Source organism: Plectropomus leopardus, chromosome 4 (genome assembly GCF_026936395.1).
Source record: "Plectropomus leopardus strain MGB_pleo_1.0 chromosome 4, ASM2693639v1, whole genome shotgun sequence".
Classification (NCBI taxonomy): Eukaryota; Metazoa; Chordata; class Actinopteri; order Perciformes; family Serranidae; genus Plectropomus; species Plectropomus leopardus.
The window spans coordinates 28,703,484-28,724,819 of record NC_142179.1 but is presented as its reverse complement, the minus strand read 5'-3'; the positions used below and the strand labels follow the sequence as shown (position 1 = coordinate 28,724,819).

Below are 21,336 nucleotides of genomic sequence, written 5' to 3'. Positions count from 1 at the left end.
AACCCTGAAAAATCAAGAGCAAGTAACTTCAAACAAAATATGAATTCACAGAATTAGCACTGACCTATTCATGAACTGATTGTGAAAAAAAATATGTGTCAATTTCTCCCAACTTGTCATTCTTACTGTAGCTTTTTCATTGCTGCAGAGCATCGCTCACAGTGTTGGCACAATTGTCTCAGAGATCTTAAGGTATAAAAGAATGATACATCCACAAGTTAATATGGTTAACACATTTCAGGGGCCTTTGGGGACTAGAAAAGCTATCCAGGGTCCTTTGTTTCATTGCAGTTTTGCAGTAAATGTCAGAAACTATAAATAATTATGTTCTTAAAGGTTCTCTAGACTTTGAAATTGAGATAAATTGTGAGGTCGCTGCCAAATCTCACCCGTTATTACATAGCTGCGTGATTTCTTTCCCTCTGGGATCCGAACCGTTCACATTGATGAGATTTACAAGCTTGCTTTAGAGGAAAAGTCATGTATCTTTATGGCGAAATTAATGTACGTTGAATTTAATCATATTAATCCGAACTCTATGCAGATTTGATTTAATGTAAAACAGACAGCGATGAGGCAGTTTGAAGTTTGGGAAATTAAAAAAGATATTTAAAAAGGCCCATATATGTCCTCCCCATCTCGCCCCTCCTGCTCCTTGCTTGGACAGGCTCTCCAGTGGAGTGGCTGTAATGAGTGGACGGCCTGCTGTCCCTCTGCTGGGTATGGTGTGAGGGATTAATGAAGTCGTGCCTCACAAGGGAGATCCATCTGCACCCAGACAGTTTTAATGAACTACCAAGGCCCAGACATGGCACTTTTACTGAGGCCTCCACTTATGGCTTATGACATGCTGAGGAAGCAGGACTGCTTTTGTTTTGAATGATCTCGCTTTTAATGGTGACAAAGTGAACTTTTCAATCTACCAGAGTGCACTTCAGCCAGTGTTGTGTGTAGTACACATAGCAATTTTGTCCCTTTCTATAGGGACTCATTTTGATTTCTTTGATGTACTGTAGCACCGTCACGTAAAATTTCAACCTGCCAAAGAAAGGGCATCCTTTTCCCGTCATAATATGATGGAAGGTTCGAAAATAATCTGCATATATATGTGGCTGTAAATGCACACTTACGCACTGAGACCATGATCCATTGTCATGCAGGCTTACAAAAAGTCAGGTAAAAGAAAGCCCATCATTATTTTACAGCAAATCCATTATTGATGAAGTATTTAAAGCCTGTCTCTCCTTGGTTACTGTTGCACGGCAAGAAGTTTGCAATAATAAAAGTGGCATGTTTACTTCTTGAAATTCACAACCATTTTTTAAGACAAAAGAAACAGAAGAAAGCTAAAGCAGGCTCCTCATTTCTCGCCAGAAACCACAAAAAGCTGACAACTGTCACCTGCATATTTCATGCTTATACTGACGGAAATCAGAGTTGGTTGAAAACTCACTCCCTAGCTGACTTTTGTAATGTTTGCAGTTGATTCATTTTAAAATAAGAAGCCTATAAAAGGTTTTACATGCGCACTTGATGGTTACATACATGATGTCATGCTATAAGACTGAGGAAAAAAGTCATCAGTAATGATTATTAGAAGAAGTAGAAATAAAGGAGCAGCATTGTTTGTGTGGACCTTTTTCACAGCACACTTTTTGGTTCATCATATTAGGTTAAGTCACCAATAACAATACCAATGACTCCATCTCTTTCCAGAGCTGTGACAGTAAAGACACATGCATATTATCAGCAAACTAAATAAGATTGACAAGTAGATACCAAAATCCTCAGGTGCAAAATATTGTCCTTATTGGAGCTCACTATACACATTTTCAGGCCTGTGCTGCCTAGTTACAGGTGCTATAAGCTATGATTGGACAATGGCAGTTCACGGGCGGTCAGTCAATTAATTTCAAATGAGAACATCCACTTCATTAATGCATATGTTTAAAAGCCGTCAATAATCCATCCATTAATTACTTTGTCTTAAAAGTAATAATGCACCACATTATCCCCCAGTAAATCTGATGATGAAGGGTAATTTCAGCAATTTCCAGCTCTTACAGGGGGTCTGGTGTTTTTCCCAAAGAGCTTTTGTTACTCAGTCTGATTTGGCAAAAAAAAAAAAAGAAAAAGAAAAAAGAACTACAGCTTTAAAGTGCTGTGTTTGTGTGACCCAGCATGCAACTGGAGCAGATCTGGCTTTTCATTAAAACATCTCATGACAAAAATCCCGGACAGTTATTAACTCATTATCGCACGCTCAATAGATTTCTTTCACTAAATTGAAAAGAACCAACATCAGCTTGTTTGGTGGCGCTTCCTTCAGGGTGAATTCAGCTCTGTTACTTTCAGTCAAAAGCCCGACCTGTCTTTACACTGTAGCAGCCCTTGATGAAAAACTGTCACCTCAGTATTGCTTTTATTAGGCTGGATGCCGACAGTCAGGGAAAGTGTGCAGGTTTGCATTACCATAGGAAGATTCAGATGTCTGCAGGGCTGAGAAACACATTCAAAATATGCCATAACATTGAAAGTAATGTTTTTTTTTGATGAATAAAATCCATGTCATTTGACAGATACTGACAGAAATGTATACTATGTTTAGCTGTAAAGCAGATGATGTGTCAATCCAAAGCTTGCGTGTCAGCAAGAAAAAATGGCAATGCTTATTTACTCATAACATTTCTTTTTAAAATGGGTATTCACAGCCAGTTGGGTGTGGTTGGAGCATCAGCTGTGGATGAGAAGAAAGGAGCGGCTCAGCTGGCCTGGGAGAGCAGCTTCAAGTGACTGAGTGAACCTGCACATGGAGTACACCTGACCCATCAGTATCCCCATGCTGTCGGGCTCGCAGTGAGGCTGGGCTCCCATCATGGCACACACACACACGCACACACACACACACACACACACACACACACACACACACACACACACACACACACACACACACACACACACACACACACACACACACACACACACAGGCTTCAATTAGTCCCATGCACATTATTCAATGACACTTAGTCCACAATCCAAGGCCCTGTGGCAGTGCCAGCCATCCATTTGTCGCACGGCTGACAGTCTGAGCTGCGATCCCATTTTCAGTCCTAGTGTGTGTATGAGTGTGTGTCAAGATGGAAATCCAACCTCACTGCAATCATGAGAGCAGCTACTGTCATATAGTTTGTTAACAGCTGCTAACCCTGGGCAGCTGAGCCACTCCTACTCCTCCATACACACAGTTTTAAATGTGCAAACCATCAGGGGTGATCCCATATTTAAGAGGGGTCTTAGGCAAAAAAGCCCCCACCCCATTCCCACCACATACAAATATTTGCCTGGTTTGCCTCTCCATACGGTGCGCCCCTGCAAACCATGCTGCTGAAGTTTTCATTTTAAAAACCACATATAGTTAGTTGAAGATTGAATACATGGAATATGTTTTGGGCGTTTGGAAATGGTGCAGCAAAACAAATAAAAGTAGCGTACAATCGATAATTCATCTTTTCAAAAATGCTCCCCTGTAGTTTAATTATTCCGTCTGCTTTCCATGAAAGCAATGTGTTTCCTTGGCTGCAACCCAACAGTTAAAGTGTCTGGCTGGGTATGCCTGGACGTGTAATGCAGGGAAGAAAATAAATAAATAAATGAACACTGGGAAATTATGGGAGAAATGATTTGATACCAATGCTTAACTCTGCAGGAATTATAGAGTAAACCATACTTTTCTGAAGTGTGACTAGAAAGTTTTCGAGCCCATTTTCAACAGGACTGGAAGTGAATGCCTTTAAGCTAAAATGCTCAAGGTCATGTCCATACCATATCATATTTTCTCAGTGTTTACACATTTATTATTTATGCTTTATTCATTTAGGATATTTTTATATTTTTCCCCCTCCAATACTGATGTTTAAATAATATATTTAATATATATAAATAATATATATTAAATATATTTATATTTTAGGAATTAAAAGTTCATTGCTCTTTGAAAGGATTAACATGCTATAATATTATCATTGTGTCAGTGGCATAAAACGAAAATAATTTCATTTATCACAACTATTTCTGGGACAGCATATTATCCAGGCTTAACTGTACCCTACAAGGTTTGTGCACAGCTTTTTAAGGATAAGGACTGGTAATCAAGAGTCAAAAACATCAAATAATTTGAGGTGGTCATTCGTCAAACAAAATACTTTTATGGAGAGGGGCTCTTGAGAATAGAAGCAATGTGGATAAATAGATAATTATTTTCATCTTGTTGTTAAAAAAAAAACAAGCCAAAATTAAGACGCAAACAGGATCCACATTTGTTTGACCTACTGCATTCACACAGCTCATCATCCTCCTATCCTCGAGGAAAGAGCAGAAAAGAAGAAAGCGGGCTGAATGACAGCCCAACAGATGAGATAGCTATGTCTAATCCCCTTCTAAAAGAGCTTCATTGAAATGACTGGGAGCGGGGAGGACAAGACGAAAGAAAAATTGGAGCATTGTGTATTGTATAGCCATCACGGGGCGTCTTTGGTCTGCTCTGTGAAGTGACTTTGACAGCTTTGGGGATTAAGGAGCAGTCCATCGTACATGGCCCAAACAGCAGGGATTAGACTAAATATGCTCACTCTTGTCTCTGGCTGCTTCACTTAGTAAATCAATAAAACATGATTTCTCTACAGTAACGGAGCACATGTGTGTCTGTGTGGGAGAGAAGGAGAGGTCGTGAGACAGAGCACAGAGAAAAAATACCTGTATAAAGGAGGAGAACGGCTCCGGAGGCGAAGAGGAGCCAGCTGCCAAGTGTTGCTGCTCGCCACTGCAGTTTGCTGAAATTCCCCTTTTTATGTTGTTCAAGATGCTGCAGCTCTGCTTACAGCCATGCACAGGCATAATATATTACCTCCTCGGGAGAGTTATTGTTAAAGCCAAGAATTCGACTTGGACAAACTCGGCCAGCCCCCTCGCATATTCAAGCCGGCAAGTAGTGTTTTGGGATTTTAAAAGGAAATTTTATTCCACAAAAAAACACCCTTAAACACGTTCATGCTTGCTGTTTTTCCTATTTACATTTCCAGAGAAACTGCTGACACCATCTGCCAAAGAGGATGGCTTTCAGCATTCAGACTTCTTGTTAAACTTATATAAAAGTAGTATGGAAAATCATATGTGCTGTACAGCAACAACAAATCTGCTAACAGAAATCATTTCCTTACAGATGCTGCTCCCAGCTTGCTTGGAGTCTTAGTCATGATATCATGTCAATTAAGTCAATCAAAAGTGGGTAGAGATACAAGGAAAATTTAATTTTTTTTAACCATTGCACTGTGCACACGACTTAGATGTTTCCTGCTCTAAGTGTATGGCGCAAGAAAAGACATTTTGCAAATTGTGTATCACTTCCTGTGTCTACTATGTGGTGTTACAGAACACACACTAATTATACAACATATTGTTGTATATAATGAGTACACCAAAGTATGTAAATTTCATGTAAAATCTCTGTCACATAAGGCTGACTTCCTGCTGTCAGTAGGTGGCGCTATCACTCCGAGTTAACATGAGCAAGTAGATCTCATTAGGCCTGGACTCTTATCCAGCAAGTGAAATCTAGGGCAGACTGAAGATGTCAAGACAAGTTACAGCAGCTTCCTTTGTCATGTCGACACCGGAAAGTCACAATCTTCTCAATAAAGGATCATTAAGGTCTTAAAGCTATGTTATTTCCTGTTGCCAGTAGGTGGTGCAATGTATCCAGTCTGGGACTCTTTAAAAGCAGATGAAGTCTGTGGAGGATTTGACTCGATTTACAGCGGAGTTACAAACTGCTTCCTGTTTTGTGGCGAAACATGGAATTTGATGCTTCGCCAAGGCCAAACTGTTTGATGACAATGCAAGCTTTCAACAACTTTTTATCTTGAAGATCTTTAGATGGCACAGATAAAATTTGAAGTTGATCGGATTAAATCTCTAGGAGTTTGTTATAGTATGACTCTTGTTAATGTCAAAAAATACACAGAAATTACACAGTTAAAGCAAAGTGGACTTTTCAATGGGTTTTACCTCCAAGAGACTTTTTCTGGTCATGGGATGTCACATGTGCCTCCAAATTTTCACACAACCCGGTGAAACATATCACATGGTCTACTTTGTTGAATTCTTTAAGGGGGGCACTGCTGAGCCATTTTGGCACATGTGGGCACAAGATATATATACAATCAACATTTTTACCACTTTTAATACGTGTGCAAAGTTCTGTGAGTTTTTGAGCAGCTTTAGCCTCTAAAAAATACTATTCCTTTGTGCAAAATATAATCATTTCTTCAGTTTCAAAAGGGTCCTCACACTGTCTGTGCTATTATCAACATGATATTTTTCATCCCTGTATATTTTCAGGCAGGCAAAAACTTTCTGTTTATAAGACTGAGCTGTCAAAACTTATTATACAAGTGAATGGAGGGTCTGAAAAGAAGTTTCACTGCGGAGGCGACTTTGAGCTCCTGGGGCAGCTCGTATTTGAAACGGACTGCTAATAAATTCAGATAAAGTTGTACTGTGTACATGAAGTGAAAATATTATTAAGCCCACGTAAAAAAACAAAAACACACAAACAATAAAAAAAAAATGCCATTGAGATGTAAGTGTAAGCATCAACAATCAGGACGACACAACTGCGTTGCCGGTCTCAATGTAGCTTGGCAGTATCACACCACAAATTACTGTATGAGGCATCTATTAAAGAAAGTCTTTATAAGCTGCTTCTGATTTTATAGCCGTTCAAAGGCAGACCCATATATCTCTGTTTAACGTGCTGTGTGCAATGCAGTTACACTATAATCATTCCTGGTAGTGATCCACTAATAGCAGCATGTCTAAACAAATCACTGGACCAACAGATTCAAATTACACATGTTTCATAGACTGCTCTACACTTAAATAACCCCTACACAAGTCTGATTATAAAGTTTGCCATGTCAAGTGTCCTGTTTTCTTAAGGGAGTGGTTTAGAATTTGCTAAGTGGAACGAAAGCTAAAGAGCAAAAATAAGTGGAGCTTTACCCAACCCCAAATCTGCTCTAATCCATAAAATTACACCTGTCACTAGAAAGTTAGATCTATTAAAACTACTTCCTGATCCGAGAAGGAAAAACCATTAAAACACACAAAGGCCTTCAATCAGCACTTAATTAACACAGCAACCTTTTTCCCACTGCTGGCAATCACTTCACACATTAGATTATGGACGTGAATACAGATAGGAAATGACCAAAACAACTTTGAGGATATGGCAGCGGAGAAAATAAGTATGCAAATAAAAAAAATGGAGAGCATGGAGAGCGAGAGAGAGAGAGAGAGAGAGAAGGGATGTCGCAATGGTCTGTTAACTTCTGCCTCTCCACAGGAGTCTCAACAGACATATCCAATGGCCTTTATGTCAAGTGTGTCATTTCAGCAGAGGGAATATCCCCTAGATAACCACTCACACTTTCACACGTTCAGTGCCCGTGTATCTTTTGCAAAATGTGAACAAGCCGCAAAAGTATTTTCAAAATTGTGGTGATGTTAAGGACAGTAAAAAAGTTTAGGAGACTGAACCACCGCAGACTAAGCGATGGTGAATACTCAACGGCTGAGTATCACAGAAGTGAGAGAATGAGAATCCGTAGCAGCTGAAAAATACAAGCAAAAAAAAAGTAAAAAGTATATTTCAGAAAAAAGGACAGCAAGTGAAGCACTGCTACCGTTTCAACTAAATGTGAAAATACTAAATGAACTAAAAATAGCAAAGCACAGATGAACACGAGTCTTCATTTGAAATATTGCAGATACACAAATTAAAGCTGTGGTAAGTTGTTTTTATACTAACAATGGAAAAAATGACTGTAATGTAATGTGAAAAGGGTCATTAGCATTGATGATCCAACAGAGAACTGTCACCCAGTTCTGCAGCTCCCTTAAATTTAGCATCTCTCAGCTCACAGTTTTGGTTTTATGGTTCCTGTATTTGACAACAAAAAAAAAAAAGCTTTGTAAACACACCGGATCATAACATATCCAGCCCGCTGTCATTCCAATGTCGTCAACAGCTGCTTTTGGTCTAAAGTCCAAATGCCAAAAGCCACTTTTATTGTCAGCAAGACTGCAATAGCTGAGAATGCGGCAAGATAGAACCGGTTGCAATGTTATTATACACCGGCAGACGGTCAGATTCGGAAATGTTGCCGGTAACAACGTAATATAGGGAACACAAGGGTCCCCATAAAACGGGGGTCAGGAGTGGTGAATGGATCTAACAAGTCTGGTGTTTGCTTTCCATCTGAATGTTATATTTTTTCTACACACTACCTTGTGCCCTTTAGCCTAAACTTAACCACCCGTGCCAGCATGTGCATTTGTTGATGTCTTGGCATTGGTTGCCATGTATTTGTGTTGCCCAGACATAACAACGTGCAGTGTCATCATACCATGTGCAACTGTTGACACCAGCAGCATCCCTGATCATCAACAGCAGATGCAAAAGGATACCTAGATCACAATGTGTAGACCCAGAAGTCCACTGTAAAGTGGCAATATGTGACGACTTGGGATGAGAACATGTTGAACATATCAGGTATTGTTAACGGGTCCAAACGTTTCTATGGATGTCAGTTTTTGAGCCACTAAGAAGACCAAAATGTGGCCTGCAAATGACTGTATGGCTTCTTATTTTTAGCCATGACAATTTCCAGCAATCTCTTTTACTCTTTGCTTCTGCTATGTGATTTTTTTTTTTTTGATCACCTGCGTCAGTCAATCCCCAGTATAAAACCGTTAATAAAATACGGTTTTCAACAACTGTAAATCACTGCAACCATGGAGGGTCCTTGAGCATACATTTAAATGTGCAAACAAAAGCCTGGGCTGATCAGTCCAGCAGTTTGTGAGATCAGCTTCAGACAGACAGATACACACACTCACACATACGACCAAATGTATGATCCCTGCAGGTGCAGTACTAAATGGGCAACTGTTTAGCAGCATGTTTGTATCAACTTTATAAGGTAGTAATATGTAAATGTTGTGTTTAAAAGTTGTTGCATGTCCCAAAGTTACCCAAAAATTCAACTTATGTATGTTCTTCTTATCACTTTACTGAGGAAAGATAACAAAAGGGTCATGTTCCCAAAAAAAAATGGTGTCATCATTTACAGTGAAGTGATTTATCTGCTGACCTTTGCTGATCATAGCCGGACTCCTTCCTGCGACAGTGGAGAGTCACCACTCGATGGCCTTCACTCCTCACATCCTGGCTAACTATCCACTGAGTGGGATTGCTGGGACGAGCACCAAGAAACGTCACTCCTTCTTTCAACTTCACTCTGTGGAGAAAGAAAAGGCATGTTTATGAATATATAAGGCTGAAAGATTTTTTTTCCGTTTCCAAGAAGATCCTCATTTCAGTGAGTCATTGGATGTATCGAGCTGATCCATGCACAGCAGCTGCGTCCACACAGACAATGATTTTTTTTTTTTTGTCATTCTGACTAGAAATACATTATCCAGATGGTTCACTGCACTATTTCTTCTTCAAAGGATGTCCCAGCTGTTATCGTGGTTTTGATCACACTGTTTTTGTTCCCCCAGAGGATGATTGTTTTAAACATGTGTGTTATCTCATGTGTTCCCTGGTCAATCATGAAATCAAACCACAGCAAACACCTGCTATTTTAATGCTACTTTGTATTTTCTAAAGAGTCTTATGAGTGCTGTTGTACATCTTTGCTAAAATGTAATTCGTTTTGATTGCAAAGAGAGCTTTACAACATTAACTAATCAAAAGCAACTCGCTGACACTTTGGGATCTGCCATCCACAGTGAATGTGCTGTTTCCCATAAAATGAGGGCGCTGTATAAGTGGGATGTGACCATCCCATTATGCCACTCCTCTCCTCCTTTACCTCCCTCAGTAATAGATTCACTCTCTGAAAAGGACATTATGAAAAGGTTTCTTTGACTGCAGCAAAATTACAGCGTCAATGTCCTTGGCTCAGTGGACTACAAAAGGGGGAAAATGCCTATGAGAGAAAAAAAAAAACGGAAATGAAAATCTCTCTTAGAGGTAATTCATATTGTAAAGTATAGACACTGTAGCCACAGAGTGATCCAAGGGTGAAAGTGTTGACATAAAATAGATTTAAACTAATGTTCCATAACATGTGATTTTGTCTGAGGTTGACAGCAAAGTTCCAACATTGAAGAGAAGACTAAATTATAAAAGAAGGCCCAATCACTTTCCCCAGCCGATCCATACCAGGTTGGCAGATGAGACCAAAGATAGGACTTTGCTTTCATCTTGAATTTGTTGCTCCACTTTAACATGCACTATGTGATTGCCTGTCTGTATGCCAATGAATGTATCTGCCTTCTCCAGTCATGCTTCTTTCTTTGATGTAATGTCATGTTGTGAAGAAGGTTATATGCCAAGTGAAAATGGGTAATGTGACAGATGGTGTGCTTCCTTTCTCTATGGGAATGAAGATAAACACTACACCAAGGGGTCAGTGTGAATGTGACTGTGTGTAAGTGTGCATACCCCATATGTATATTTATGTGTGTAACCATCTATTTGTGTTGCAGTCTCGCCAATATGATTTGAAGCTTTTTGCCAGCTGCTTCCCTCTCTGTTATGTGTCTATGAATGAAAGCAAACAAGTTTTAGGTTTGGCCACATGATAAGTCTGATTGTGTCCTCTGAGATCAGAGGACACAATCAAAAATTTCTGGTTATCCACCTGTCCCATTCTTGACAATGACCAGGTTAGATTTGGTGGTCAAAGGGCAAGGTCACTGTTACCTGTGTCCGTCTCATTCTCGTGAACGCAATATTTCCAGAAGCCCTTCTGCGAATTTCCTCAAATTTGTCACAAACATCCACTTGAACGCAAGAATGAAGTCATTAAAATTTGGTGGGTCAATTTTCACCATGACCTCACAAAACATGCCTTCGGCCACAACTCAAGAATCCATACTTTGATCATGACAAAAATGTCATCCAAATGTCCAATAGGATAAAATGATGAAGTGATGACATTTTATAATCAGAGGGTCAAAGGTTAACTTCACTCTGACATCACAATGCTCTGCCTAAACAGTTGTCTCGCCATTATTCAACGTCATAACTCTGGAAAAGAAGGGCAACATTTTTATTTAAAGAATTATAAAATGTCATAGCTACATATGAGTGTGGACAGACACAGTCGCAAAAAGTAACTGCAACTTGTTTGTGGAGGTATAATTAATTATAATTCTGGTTGTCTTTTGAGATGAGATCCGTGTCAGCGTAGGCAATCATAAACTCCTAAATTATTGCCTTGATTTGTCTGAGAAACATCATTACATGTTGGCTACCAACCAACCACTTTGCCTTCTTTTTACAGCTTCTGTGACGTGAGGTGAACTGTAAGGTTAACATTCTACCTAACAACATCAACAAACATTGGGTTCATGAATGAAAGAAAACCTTGAATCATTCATCATGTTTCAGCAGTAAAGTTGGTTCCTTCACAGTCGGCTGAAAGAGAATGTGTGGGTGAGCGGCAAACGTATGTGTACAGGGTGTGATGTTGCACCCACAGGTGAAATTAATTTAGTTTAACGCTCCTCACTTGAGGATGATAGTTAAAAGGTTACAGGTTTACTTAAATTAAAGCATTTCATGTTTTTATTTGCGCATTGAGGATACCGAGGAGCGCTCTGTGCTCATATGGGTAAACATAGTGGAACACAACGTGAGGTTGTCTGAGCAGGAGAGAGCTAAAGAAATCTGACGTGTTTGTGTTATTGTCATGAGGTCATGAGGCATCCCAAATTCTGCATCAGTTGTCTTCCACTATGAACCATTGACTGTTGAAGGAAGTGGATGTAGCCACCGTTGCATCACCCAATTTGTTTGTTTACTGCCATTTTGAAGCCTGAAATATGACTATGAAGCCTTCATCATCTTTTTCTTTTTTTTTCTTTTTTTTTTGAAGCCAGAGGTGACCATATTAGGATGAGAGGGTGGAGCTCTGGTGGCGAGAGGGGTGGACTGAGAACCCAAGGACATTGCCACGGTAGCAACTTGTCAGTCCCAAGGTAGCTTACCCTGCTTTATTGTCTATTTTACTCTAATTTGGACCATAATTTACAAAATGAACATCATACATTAAACAGGACTTGAACTATAGAGACCGAGACGGTAAGCTAATTAGAAAAATGTTTATGGAGGTAATAAATCAAATCAGGAGGAGGGCCCTTTTCTCATTGACTTTTTCTGACTTCTTTGAGCGATGAGTGGAGTCGCCCTCTGCTGGCCTTTAAAAAAGTGCAAGCTCGTGGCACGGAGGTATTGGCTTCACTTTTTAGATCTGGAGGTTGCCACTTGCTATGACTACATTGTCTGGGGAAAAAAAGGCACCTGTCACACTCATTGGTAATTTTTTTCCCCATGGGAAATTATCAAGAAGATACTGCGCAATCTGAATTTTGCAATAGAACGCAGAGCGAGAAATAGAAGATTATTAAATGATTAATAGTAAATGATTACTATTATCATTATGAAATGGTAATAGTAATGTCAATAAGCTTTTGGTTTAAGAAGCAGACAACAAAAATAGAAAAGAATGGTAAATGGGCCTTCACTTGTGTCACACTTTTCTAGTCGTTTTGTGGACCACTCAGAGTCAAGTTTAGCCATTCACACATACATTCATACACTAGTAGCACTAGTGGCACTTTAGGCACTAAGGCTACCATACAAGGTGCCGATTGCTACTGAGTTTTTAATTATTCATGGGGTTCGGTATATTGAAAAAGGTTACTTCAACTTGTTTACTGAAGAAGCTGGAGATCGAACCACAAACCCTCTCAGTAGTGGACGAATCGCTCTACTTCCTGAGCCACAGCCAAAAGAAGACTACAATAATGTTAAAACCATACATGTTAAAGGAAAAAAACATATTGTACTCATAATGTTGAACACTACTCAGCCTGTGTATATCAGTTGTAAAATGTCCTCTGTAGCTCTGGACAAGCTCCATCAAGTCTGAAAAATAACCCTAGTAATGTCATAAGGGTTATCTCACTTCACACTTGGAGACTACAAATTCAAACAAGTGGCCTGAGTCACAAAACGGGCATGGAGGTTAAAAAGTGTGGTCCTTTAACACATAGGGAGAGTCTAATGAAAAGATTCCTGTGGTTTTAATGTGTAAAATGCATGATCTGGTGTTTACTTCTTATATTATTTTTATCGTCTTTTATTGCATTTATTCTTATATTTTCTAAAACATTTTTTTTGTTCAGAACTTTACCTGCCTTTTTCGTGATCTGCTGTTTTATTTACTCTTATTCTTTTTATTTGCTTGATTCTTGTTACTCTTTTGTATATGCATTTTGTTCTGGCCTTTTTGTTTGACTAATTTAGACCTTTCTCTGTTTGTTGATGTTTATTTCATTTTCTGAGTTCCTGCCTTTGCTTTGTCTGTCAAAGCACTTTGTAAACAACTGTTTTTAAAAGTGCTATATAAATAAAGTTATTACAATTATTATTATTATTGTTATTCCCACCAGCTATTCATTCATTCATTTTCCGTAACCCCTTGTCCTCGCAAGGGTCGCGGGGGGGCTGGAGCCAAACCCAGCTGTCCCACCAGCTATTATAACATTAAATTGAACGTAGTCACTATGACGTCACCAATTGTTTTATGGAAATGAAGCAACCGTACTTGATGATGAAAGGGCAGATAAAAAGTGGCCACGCCCTTGATTATGTATAACTTAAAGCAAGCTGCAACAACATTTAAATTAGTGAATTATATAAAACTGCACCTCAAGATATTATATATTTGAAACCTCAAAGAACCTCTGTGTTCACGGTGTACTTTCCAAGAGGCCTATATTTGTATTCCCTTTCATCCTCCTTTGACTGAAAGCAACAAGCACCTCTTTGTTAAATCACCTCAACTTGTCTACTTTAGCTGGGACAGGTGGAGGAGAAGTGGCTACACCAAAAAGTAAATTACAACACTTCATCTTAACCTACTGAAAATCCTGAAATACACAGAGCATCACAAAATAAAAGCTTACAGTGTCAGTCCAAGAGTGGAATTTTTTTCATTCCCCACTAAATGGAAGATCCACTGTTCAAGAAAGAAAATGCTGAGGAGGATCTTACTGGCAGTGAGCATACAACTGTAACACAAAGAGCTCATGCACAGTCCTCCTCGGGTCCCAACGGGAGCAGCAGGGTCTTGTATCTGGTTTCTTTACACTTCAGTGACCAGGATGTCTATCAGTGCTTTCCAGTGAGGCTTCAGAATGTTTTAAACGCAGTAGAGTCTCAGAGGGGAGCCAGTCATTACTCCACAGACCATATCCGAGCTTACTGAGTAGGTGTTAGAGTATGGTTGAAGTGCCTTTTATTGACTTAATGGTCAATTTGGCCTTGTAACCAGCCAGCGTAGGAGCCTCCTGCAGGTTAAACAGCAGTCGTCCAGTGACTATTAGATTCACGTTGGAACCTCGGCTAGGGAATATATGCCTTCAAATAGGCCAGCTCCTAAAAATAAAGCAATCTTCATATTTATCAAAACTCATTTGTGGAGTGTAACTGAATATATTTACTTAATTGATTTTCTTATCTACAGGTACTTTACTTTGAGGTACTTTATTTGAATATTTAAATTGTATGCTACTTTGCATTACTACTCTACTTTCTATTTTTACTCTGCTACATTTATATGACAGCTATTACTTTTTCCTTTTGAGATCAAGATTTTACCAGATTTTAAAATATATATTTTTGTAAATGAATCTACCCAAAAGTATAAAGCTGTCAAATTGGCTTTGCCTTAAATACATTAAGATGCTGCTTAGTTTGTGATAAAAAGTGTAACATTCATTTTTGCAAAATTAATATTTTTACTTTTAATACTTTAAGTACATTTGCTTCGACTTATGTAACTTTACTTAAGATTTCAAATACAGTGCTTTCACTTGTAACAGAGTATTCTTTCATTGTGGCATTTAGCTACTTGGAGCTTAATGTTACCTAGTTGTTTACTTAAGTAAAATTACTATTATGACACTGTAAAAACATTGCACTATAAGTAAAAGTCCTCCACTGAAAACTTTATTTAACTAAAAGTATGTATCAGAAAAATGTACTTGGCGGTATTCTGTGGTAAAGTCGTATAAAATGGAAATACTCAAGGTAAAGAACAAGTACCTTGATTTCGTACTTCAGTACAGTACTTAAGTAAATGTACTTACTTAAATTCCTCCACTAATGATAATATGGAAGTGTTATGTAGGTAAAATGAGAACATAAATGCTAGTACAAAATTTAATGGGCTTCTCTCCAGTAGTCATTGAGATATTTCAATCTGGACCAAAGTGGTGGAACGAATGACAGATCTTTTCACAAATGACATTGCCATCCTATGCCACCTGTATGGAAAAAAAGAAAAGTCTTCTACACTTCACAAAATGTGTGATATTTCAGGTAGCTGTATCTTTATGTTTTCCTTAACTTTGCTGTCTTGTGTAGACGTTTAAGACAACTAAACTATCACTCTTACTCAAATAACTCAAGGGCAAGCCAGACAGCCATTGGATAAAACTCTGCTCAAAGTTTGACAAGCTGACACTCCCCTAAAAAGAATGAGGTGGGAACACTTTATATCAATACACCTGGGCTCTCCTTAGTCTCTGAATAGGTCTCCTGTGAACCTGCAGAGCTACAATCGAGAATGAATGTTCTGAATACCAAGTACTACACAAGTAGAGGGAAAGTAAAGAGACAACGGCCCACAGAGGGAGGAAGGGGAACAGTGTAAAAAGGTAACAGCGTTTAGCTGACAGTTTAAAGTCAGACTAGACGCAACTGCTCAAAACTGTCAGAAATCATAAGAGAACCTGACGAGTATTCATCGGAGCCGTCATAAGCCTGAGCCAAGCTGAGCTGAACAAAGGGAAGTGAATGCAGGTACAGAGGCAATCAGAGAGCACAGAGCGGTCCACTCCGGATTCCTATATGTCATCACGACCCTTTCTTGGATAAAAAGCAAAGAAAATCATGCTGCAAAGACTGTATATTATACCCTTTTATTCTTTCTCCCTCTCAACTCTGTCTCTCTTCTCTCTCTACTGCCCATCTATCCTTACACCTGATTGTATGTTTGGACTCCTCAGGGGATCCCCTAATAAATAGCGATGAGATAAACAGGAGAGCTACTTCTCAGCGAGGCACTGAAAGGGGTAAACATTTTCGGGGAAATCCAATTAAGGTCGAGTTTGGATGACAATAGGAGTTCCCAACTAGTGGTCTGTGTCCCATGACCCTGGCTGCACTCCAGTTACCTTGGTGGCCTGTTTCCATCTGGCTGAGTTGGACTGCTCCTGGCTCACTTGCATTAGGGGGTTTGGCAACTTACTCTGACCATTTCTCTCTACTGACTCCTCTTAGGACCATATGCATCCACAATCAGCAGCTCCCCCAAGGAGGCGATTCCCATTTCATTGTGCCATCCTGCATACATAAACAGTGCACAGAGAATGCAACAGCTCAGTGGGGAACAGGGGAAAAGAGAGAAGCTGCAGTGAGGGGGGAATGGCAGAGAGACAGCGGGAGGACGGTACTTTGTGATGGTTTGTGGTTGACGGCTAATGGAACAGTGTAAAGCACCGCGCTCATCTACGAGTCTGCTGCTTCACAGACCATAACTGCCGCAAGAGCAGACACTGTAACGAACACACACACACACACACACATACATGCACAGCGGCAAATGAAAACTAAATCGAGCCAAACGCCCACACTCCAATTCCGAACGACACATCAAAATAGGCTTATTTTGTTTCTGCATTGTTCAATAAGACATGGAAACTTTTGCAAAGTCATAAAGAAAAATCTAAAAAAGAAAGACTTTTAATGTTTTTTAGTGATACTGTGTTTGAGTATGTCTGGGAGCATATGCAGGGTGTCATGTCTCCATGCAGTGTGGTATTATTGATGGATTTACCCTGCAAACTCTTCCTCTTAGCTATTAGACAGCACTAAGCAAGAGTGTGAAGCTTCTTGTTTATTAATGCTAGGTAGCCATGCAAGCTGCATGGCTCTAGATACAGAAATATTGGTCTGTCCGCTACTTTGGTCCAGACAGCAGTATGTCAATAACTAATGGAAGGATTGCCATAGAATTTAGTTAATATTTCCATTATGCCAAGACAATGGATCCTGGTGTGGATTGGCACAGAAGTTTCTACAGGCACTCATGGTCAGCCAAAGTGTCAAGATGACTTTGGTAATGATGACCCCTTTTCTTTTCCTTGAGTTTGAGGAGACTTCCCTAATAAAGGCAGCCTTATTAGCATGGACAGGGGTACACAGAAGATGTTGAGGCAAGTTTAGGGAAATTAAAGGTTGCAATTATCCACAGGCTTAGGGTTAGGGTTATGTCAAGTCTATCTAACTCTGAGGGTCTGAATATTGGCAAGAAACCAGAGTTAATATGAAAAGGATTGGGGCATTGCACAATGGATGCCGGAGAATGGTATGTGGCATCCCAAAAGTTGCAATCATGGAATCATCTTATACCATTCTTTACTTTTTAAGTGTGAGATGGATAGGCGGGTTAGCACAGCCTCAGCAGTGATGTGAACGCTGCATCAAACCGTCATTGAGATAAGGGGGTGGTGCCAGAAGGCGAAGCTTTCGATTAAATGGTCCACCTATGTCCCAACTCTCACCTATGGTCATGAGTTTTGGGTGGTGACCAAAAGGATAAGATTGCCAATACAAGAGGCCGAAATGACTTTCCTCTATAGGGTGGCTAACCTCATCCTTAGAGATAGGGTGAGGAGCTCAGACATCCGGAGGGAGCTTTGACTAGAGTTGCTGCTCCTTTGCCTCAGAAGGGGCCAGTTGAGGTGGTTTGGGCATCTGATTAGGATGCCTCATAAGCACCTCCCATTAGAAGTTTTCCAGGCATGTCCACGTGGTAGGAGGCCCCAGGGTAGACCCAGAATATGCTAGAAGGACTAAATATCTAATCTGGACTGGGAACACCTCAGGCTCCCCAAAGGAAGAGCTGCAAAGCGTTGCTCGGGAGAGTGAAATCTGGACTCCTTCGCTCAGCCTGCTATCATGACCTGGACCTGGAATAGTGGATGAAAGTAGATGGATGGATGGACCTTTGTACCCGGTGAGTGTCTTGTCATTGTGAGCATATTAAACATTTAGTTCAAAGCATTGTTGTGTTCTAATACAGGCTCACAGAGCCAATACAGCAGGTGTGCACTCCTCTGCGTAGCCACAAGATTCTGCTTTGGTCTGCATGAGTATTAGTAAGTATTGTCATACGTCCATGTCCGCTAGGGCATAGCAAATATGGCAAGAAGTTTTTGGGTTTTTTTGTATAAGAGTTACCTAGTGTAGCTTTAAGCGGGAAAAAGCAAGAGCTCACATATATAAAGTACTGAATTTGTATGCAATATGTGAGCATGCAATTTTGAACACAACCTTGGTCTTGTTTATTTCTTTTTCAAAAAGAAAAGGACAAAAAAAGGCAAGTAAAACCCCATGTAGATAGGAGTTTGGGAAGAAAAACAGTGAGAAATAAAATAAGAAAGGCAGGTAGGAAAGAAGCTGAGTGCCTGACTCAGTGTTTTTGCAGGCACAGAGCATGACTGTGCACTCTGCAGTTACTTAAATCAATGTTGTGCTGCTCATCTTGACCATTCAACAGAGAAGGAAAACAGATACTATAGATTACGAGACCAAAATGAGCAGCATTTTTAGACAAACAGGGCTCAGAGGTTGTGAACAGTTCAGAATCATCATAAAATGTAAATGGGACAACAGAGTGATTGAAATATAATGCACTGACACATCACTTTTGAGTCCTTTTGTGAAAATTGTAATATAAGCACAAGGTGGGGACAGACTTTCAATGTCTGCTAGATATCAGCATGGTCAGGTAAACATAATATCCTCACTCTATCAGCCTCACATCAGCCTTTTCTCTTAATATGAATTATTCATTTGCACCTTCTTTGCATGCAACATAATGTCAGCTAGAATGATAAGAAAGCAATTACAATTCCCCACCTGTATCCGTGTAAATATTAGCATTTATTACAGCAAAGAGACAGGCATATTTTGGCTTTTGCGTATAACAGGATTGTTTTAGGACATGTCACTGCTTATGAGAAGTGACTCTGTAAAATAAGTATTAAGTATTAGACAAATATGTGCCTTTTGCTCACATGTCAATGGGAGAGCAAGTAGGTGCTGGTAACATACTCTGCCTACAGTAGTAGTCATTTTCACCACATATCAAGAGACATATTTCACTGGCTTTTCATTTCTGAATCACACAGCAGAGATTACAGAAGTACCCATTGTTATGCTGAGTGGCCATAAAAGAGAGGGGAAACACATTTTGTATGGAGATCTGTTTGCCAATTACTCCGTCTTTTGTGTAGACACGGTGTGAGCAACGAGAGGGGAGCATCGAAAATCCCATTTGAAGAATTCATATGATTGCTATCATGGAGCGCAGATTTGTGGTGTTCTCGCAGAATGTGTCCACCTAATTGGATTTTCACAACATTCAAGAGCACAGCGAGAGGCGGGAAAACCATGCAGGAGAGAGAAGAGAAAAAAAGCAGCAGAGAGAAACAGAAACAGTCAATAATACTCGGATGTGAGATAATTTAAGACTTAAAAAATATTTGCACAGCTTTCCGTCTCCTGTTTCATCAGATTTTTTTTTCAGTCAAACAAGACTCTAATTTAATACAGCAACTGCAAGAACATCTCTTTTTATAAATGCAACATGACTGACTGCAGTAAGTTAGTTTGAGGGTTTGTGTAATAGTTTGTCGAGCCTGTGAATCACAGTATCATCCCTTGTTGGAGGACATTATTACAGTGTATTTGAGAGGAGCTGATTTAGAGTGAGCAGGTAGTGGGGCTCAACAAAGGCTGATGGAAAGTGTTGTATTCCCACTCTTTTTCTGCATGGGGGCAGGCAGCCGCGGGCTAATCTGTAGATGAACGAGTGTGTTTGTGTGTGTCTGTGTCTGTGTGTGTGTGTAGGTAAACACGATGCCTTTCATATTGAGCACAACAGCAAACGCTCTCAAAACTCACACAACCAGGCACATGAAAATCTGCCAGCATGCACACAAACTCAAATCTACACATGCACATATATACTCATGCATGTGTGGTTTGCACATGTATGTACACACACACCCTAACACAAATGCAGAAACTCATAGGAGCTGGTCGCTGTTAAGCTGTGATGAAGAGATAATGTCACAATGTTGCCTTCAGCAACAGAGATTAACCCGCACACTTGTTTTCCTTCCTTTTTTTTTTTGCCTGTTTTTGCTTCTTTTCATTTCATTTCCAGTTTGAGAAAATAGGGGGAATAAATAGTTGCATGCCCAGAGGAAATGGTTAGTAAATGGGAAACTATATTGAAGGCTCTGCTGCTCACACATCGATGTCTCATCTCTGCTTTCATCTGCTGTGTTGGTCAAAGGGTGCATTACGTAAAGATGAGGATCCTATATCATCCTGGAATTGTCTCAAATCATAGGAGCACCTTCTCCGTGTCAGTGTTGAGTGTGAGGTGGCGGCTCTAAAAGACATTAAAAAAAGTGCCTCCAGTTCCTAAGTTTGCCTCATCCAAACATGTCACTAAGTCATCTCAAGGTTTTCCGAGCTCCTACGTTACCATAGTTACCTCACGTGACAAAAAGGAGTATGTGTGCACACTTACAACATGTGTACTGCTTTTAAAGTTAGGCAGTATTGTTCAGCCTCTTCTACACTCCCAGTGCTGCACACTGGCTGAGAGACACTAATCACTTCCAACTGCAAGTTGTCCCTGAACTGCAACAGCAAACTGGTACGCTGCCACAATGATTTTGACAAACAAAAGATATAATTATTCCATGTCGACGCAGTGATGAATTCAGCTTTTTTTCCCCTCTTGCAGATTATATGTTACTGCAAAATGTCACAGTGTTTATTTTGCAAATGTTTAATTCAATGTTTCACACCATGAACAGGCAAAAAGCACTGAATTGAAAAACATAAAGTTATACTATGCAGGATTTTTCCCAAAAACAAAGTAAAGACTCAGAAGGAATCCCTCTCAAGCATCACTTATGACCCACTAGAAGTGTGTGGTGATGCATTTCTCTGCAGAGACTCTGCCCTATAGCTTCTTTTTTTTCTTATTTTGCTGCGTTAAAGACATTTCTGGGTGTGTAGCCCCCAGCCAATAACAGCATGCA

The 21,336-nt window shown here is 39.8% G+C and overlaps 1 protein-coding gene across 1 annotated transcript in view; it reads right to left on the bottom strand.

The window, feature by feature from the left end:
• LOC121944861 (transmembrane protein 132C) overlaps positions 1-21,336 on the bottom strand; it is a 178,559-nt gene that overhangs the window by 81,494 nt on the left and 75,729 nt on the right. The window contains exon 3 of the mRNA XM_088077016.1: positions 9,216-9,362. Within this exon, the coding sequence (XP_087933142.1) occupies positions 9,216-9,362 (147 nt within the window). The remainder of the gene's footprint in view (positions 1-9,215; positions 9,363-21,336) is intronic.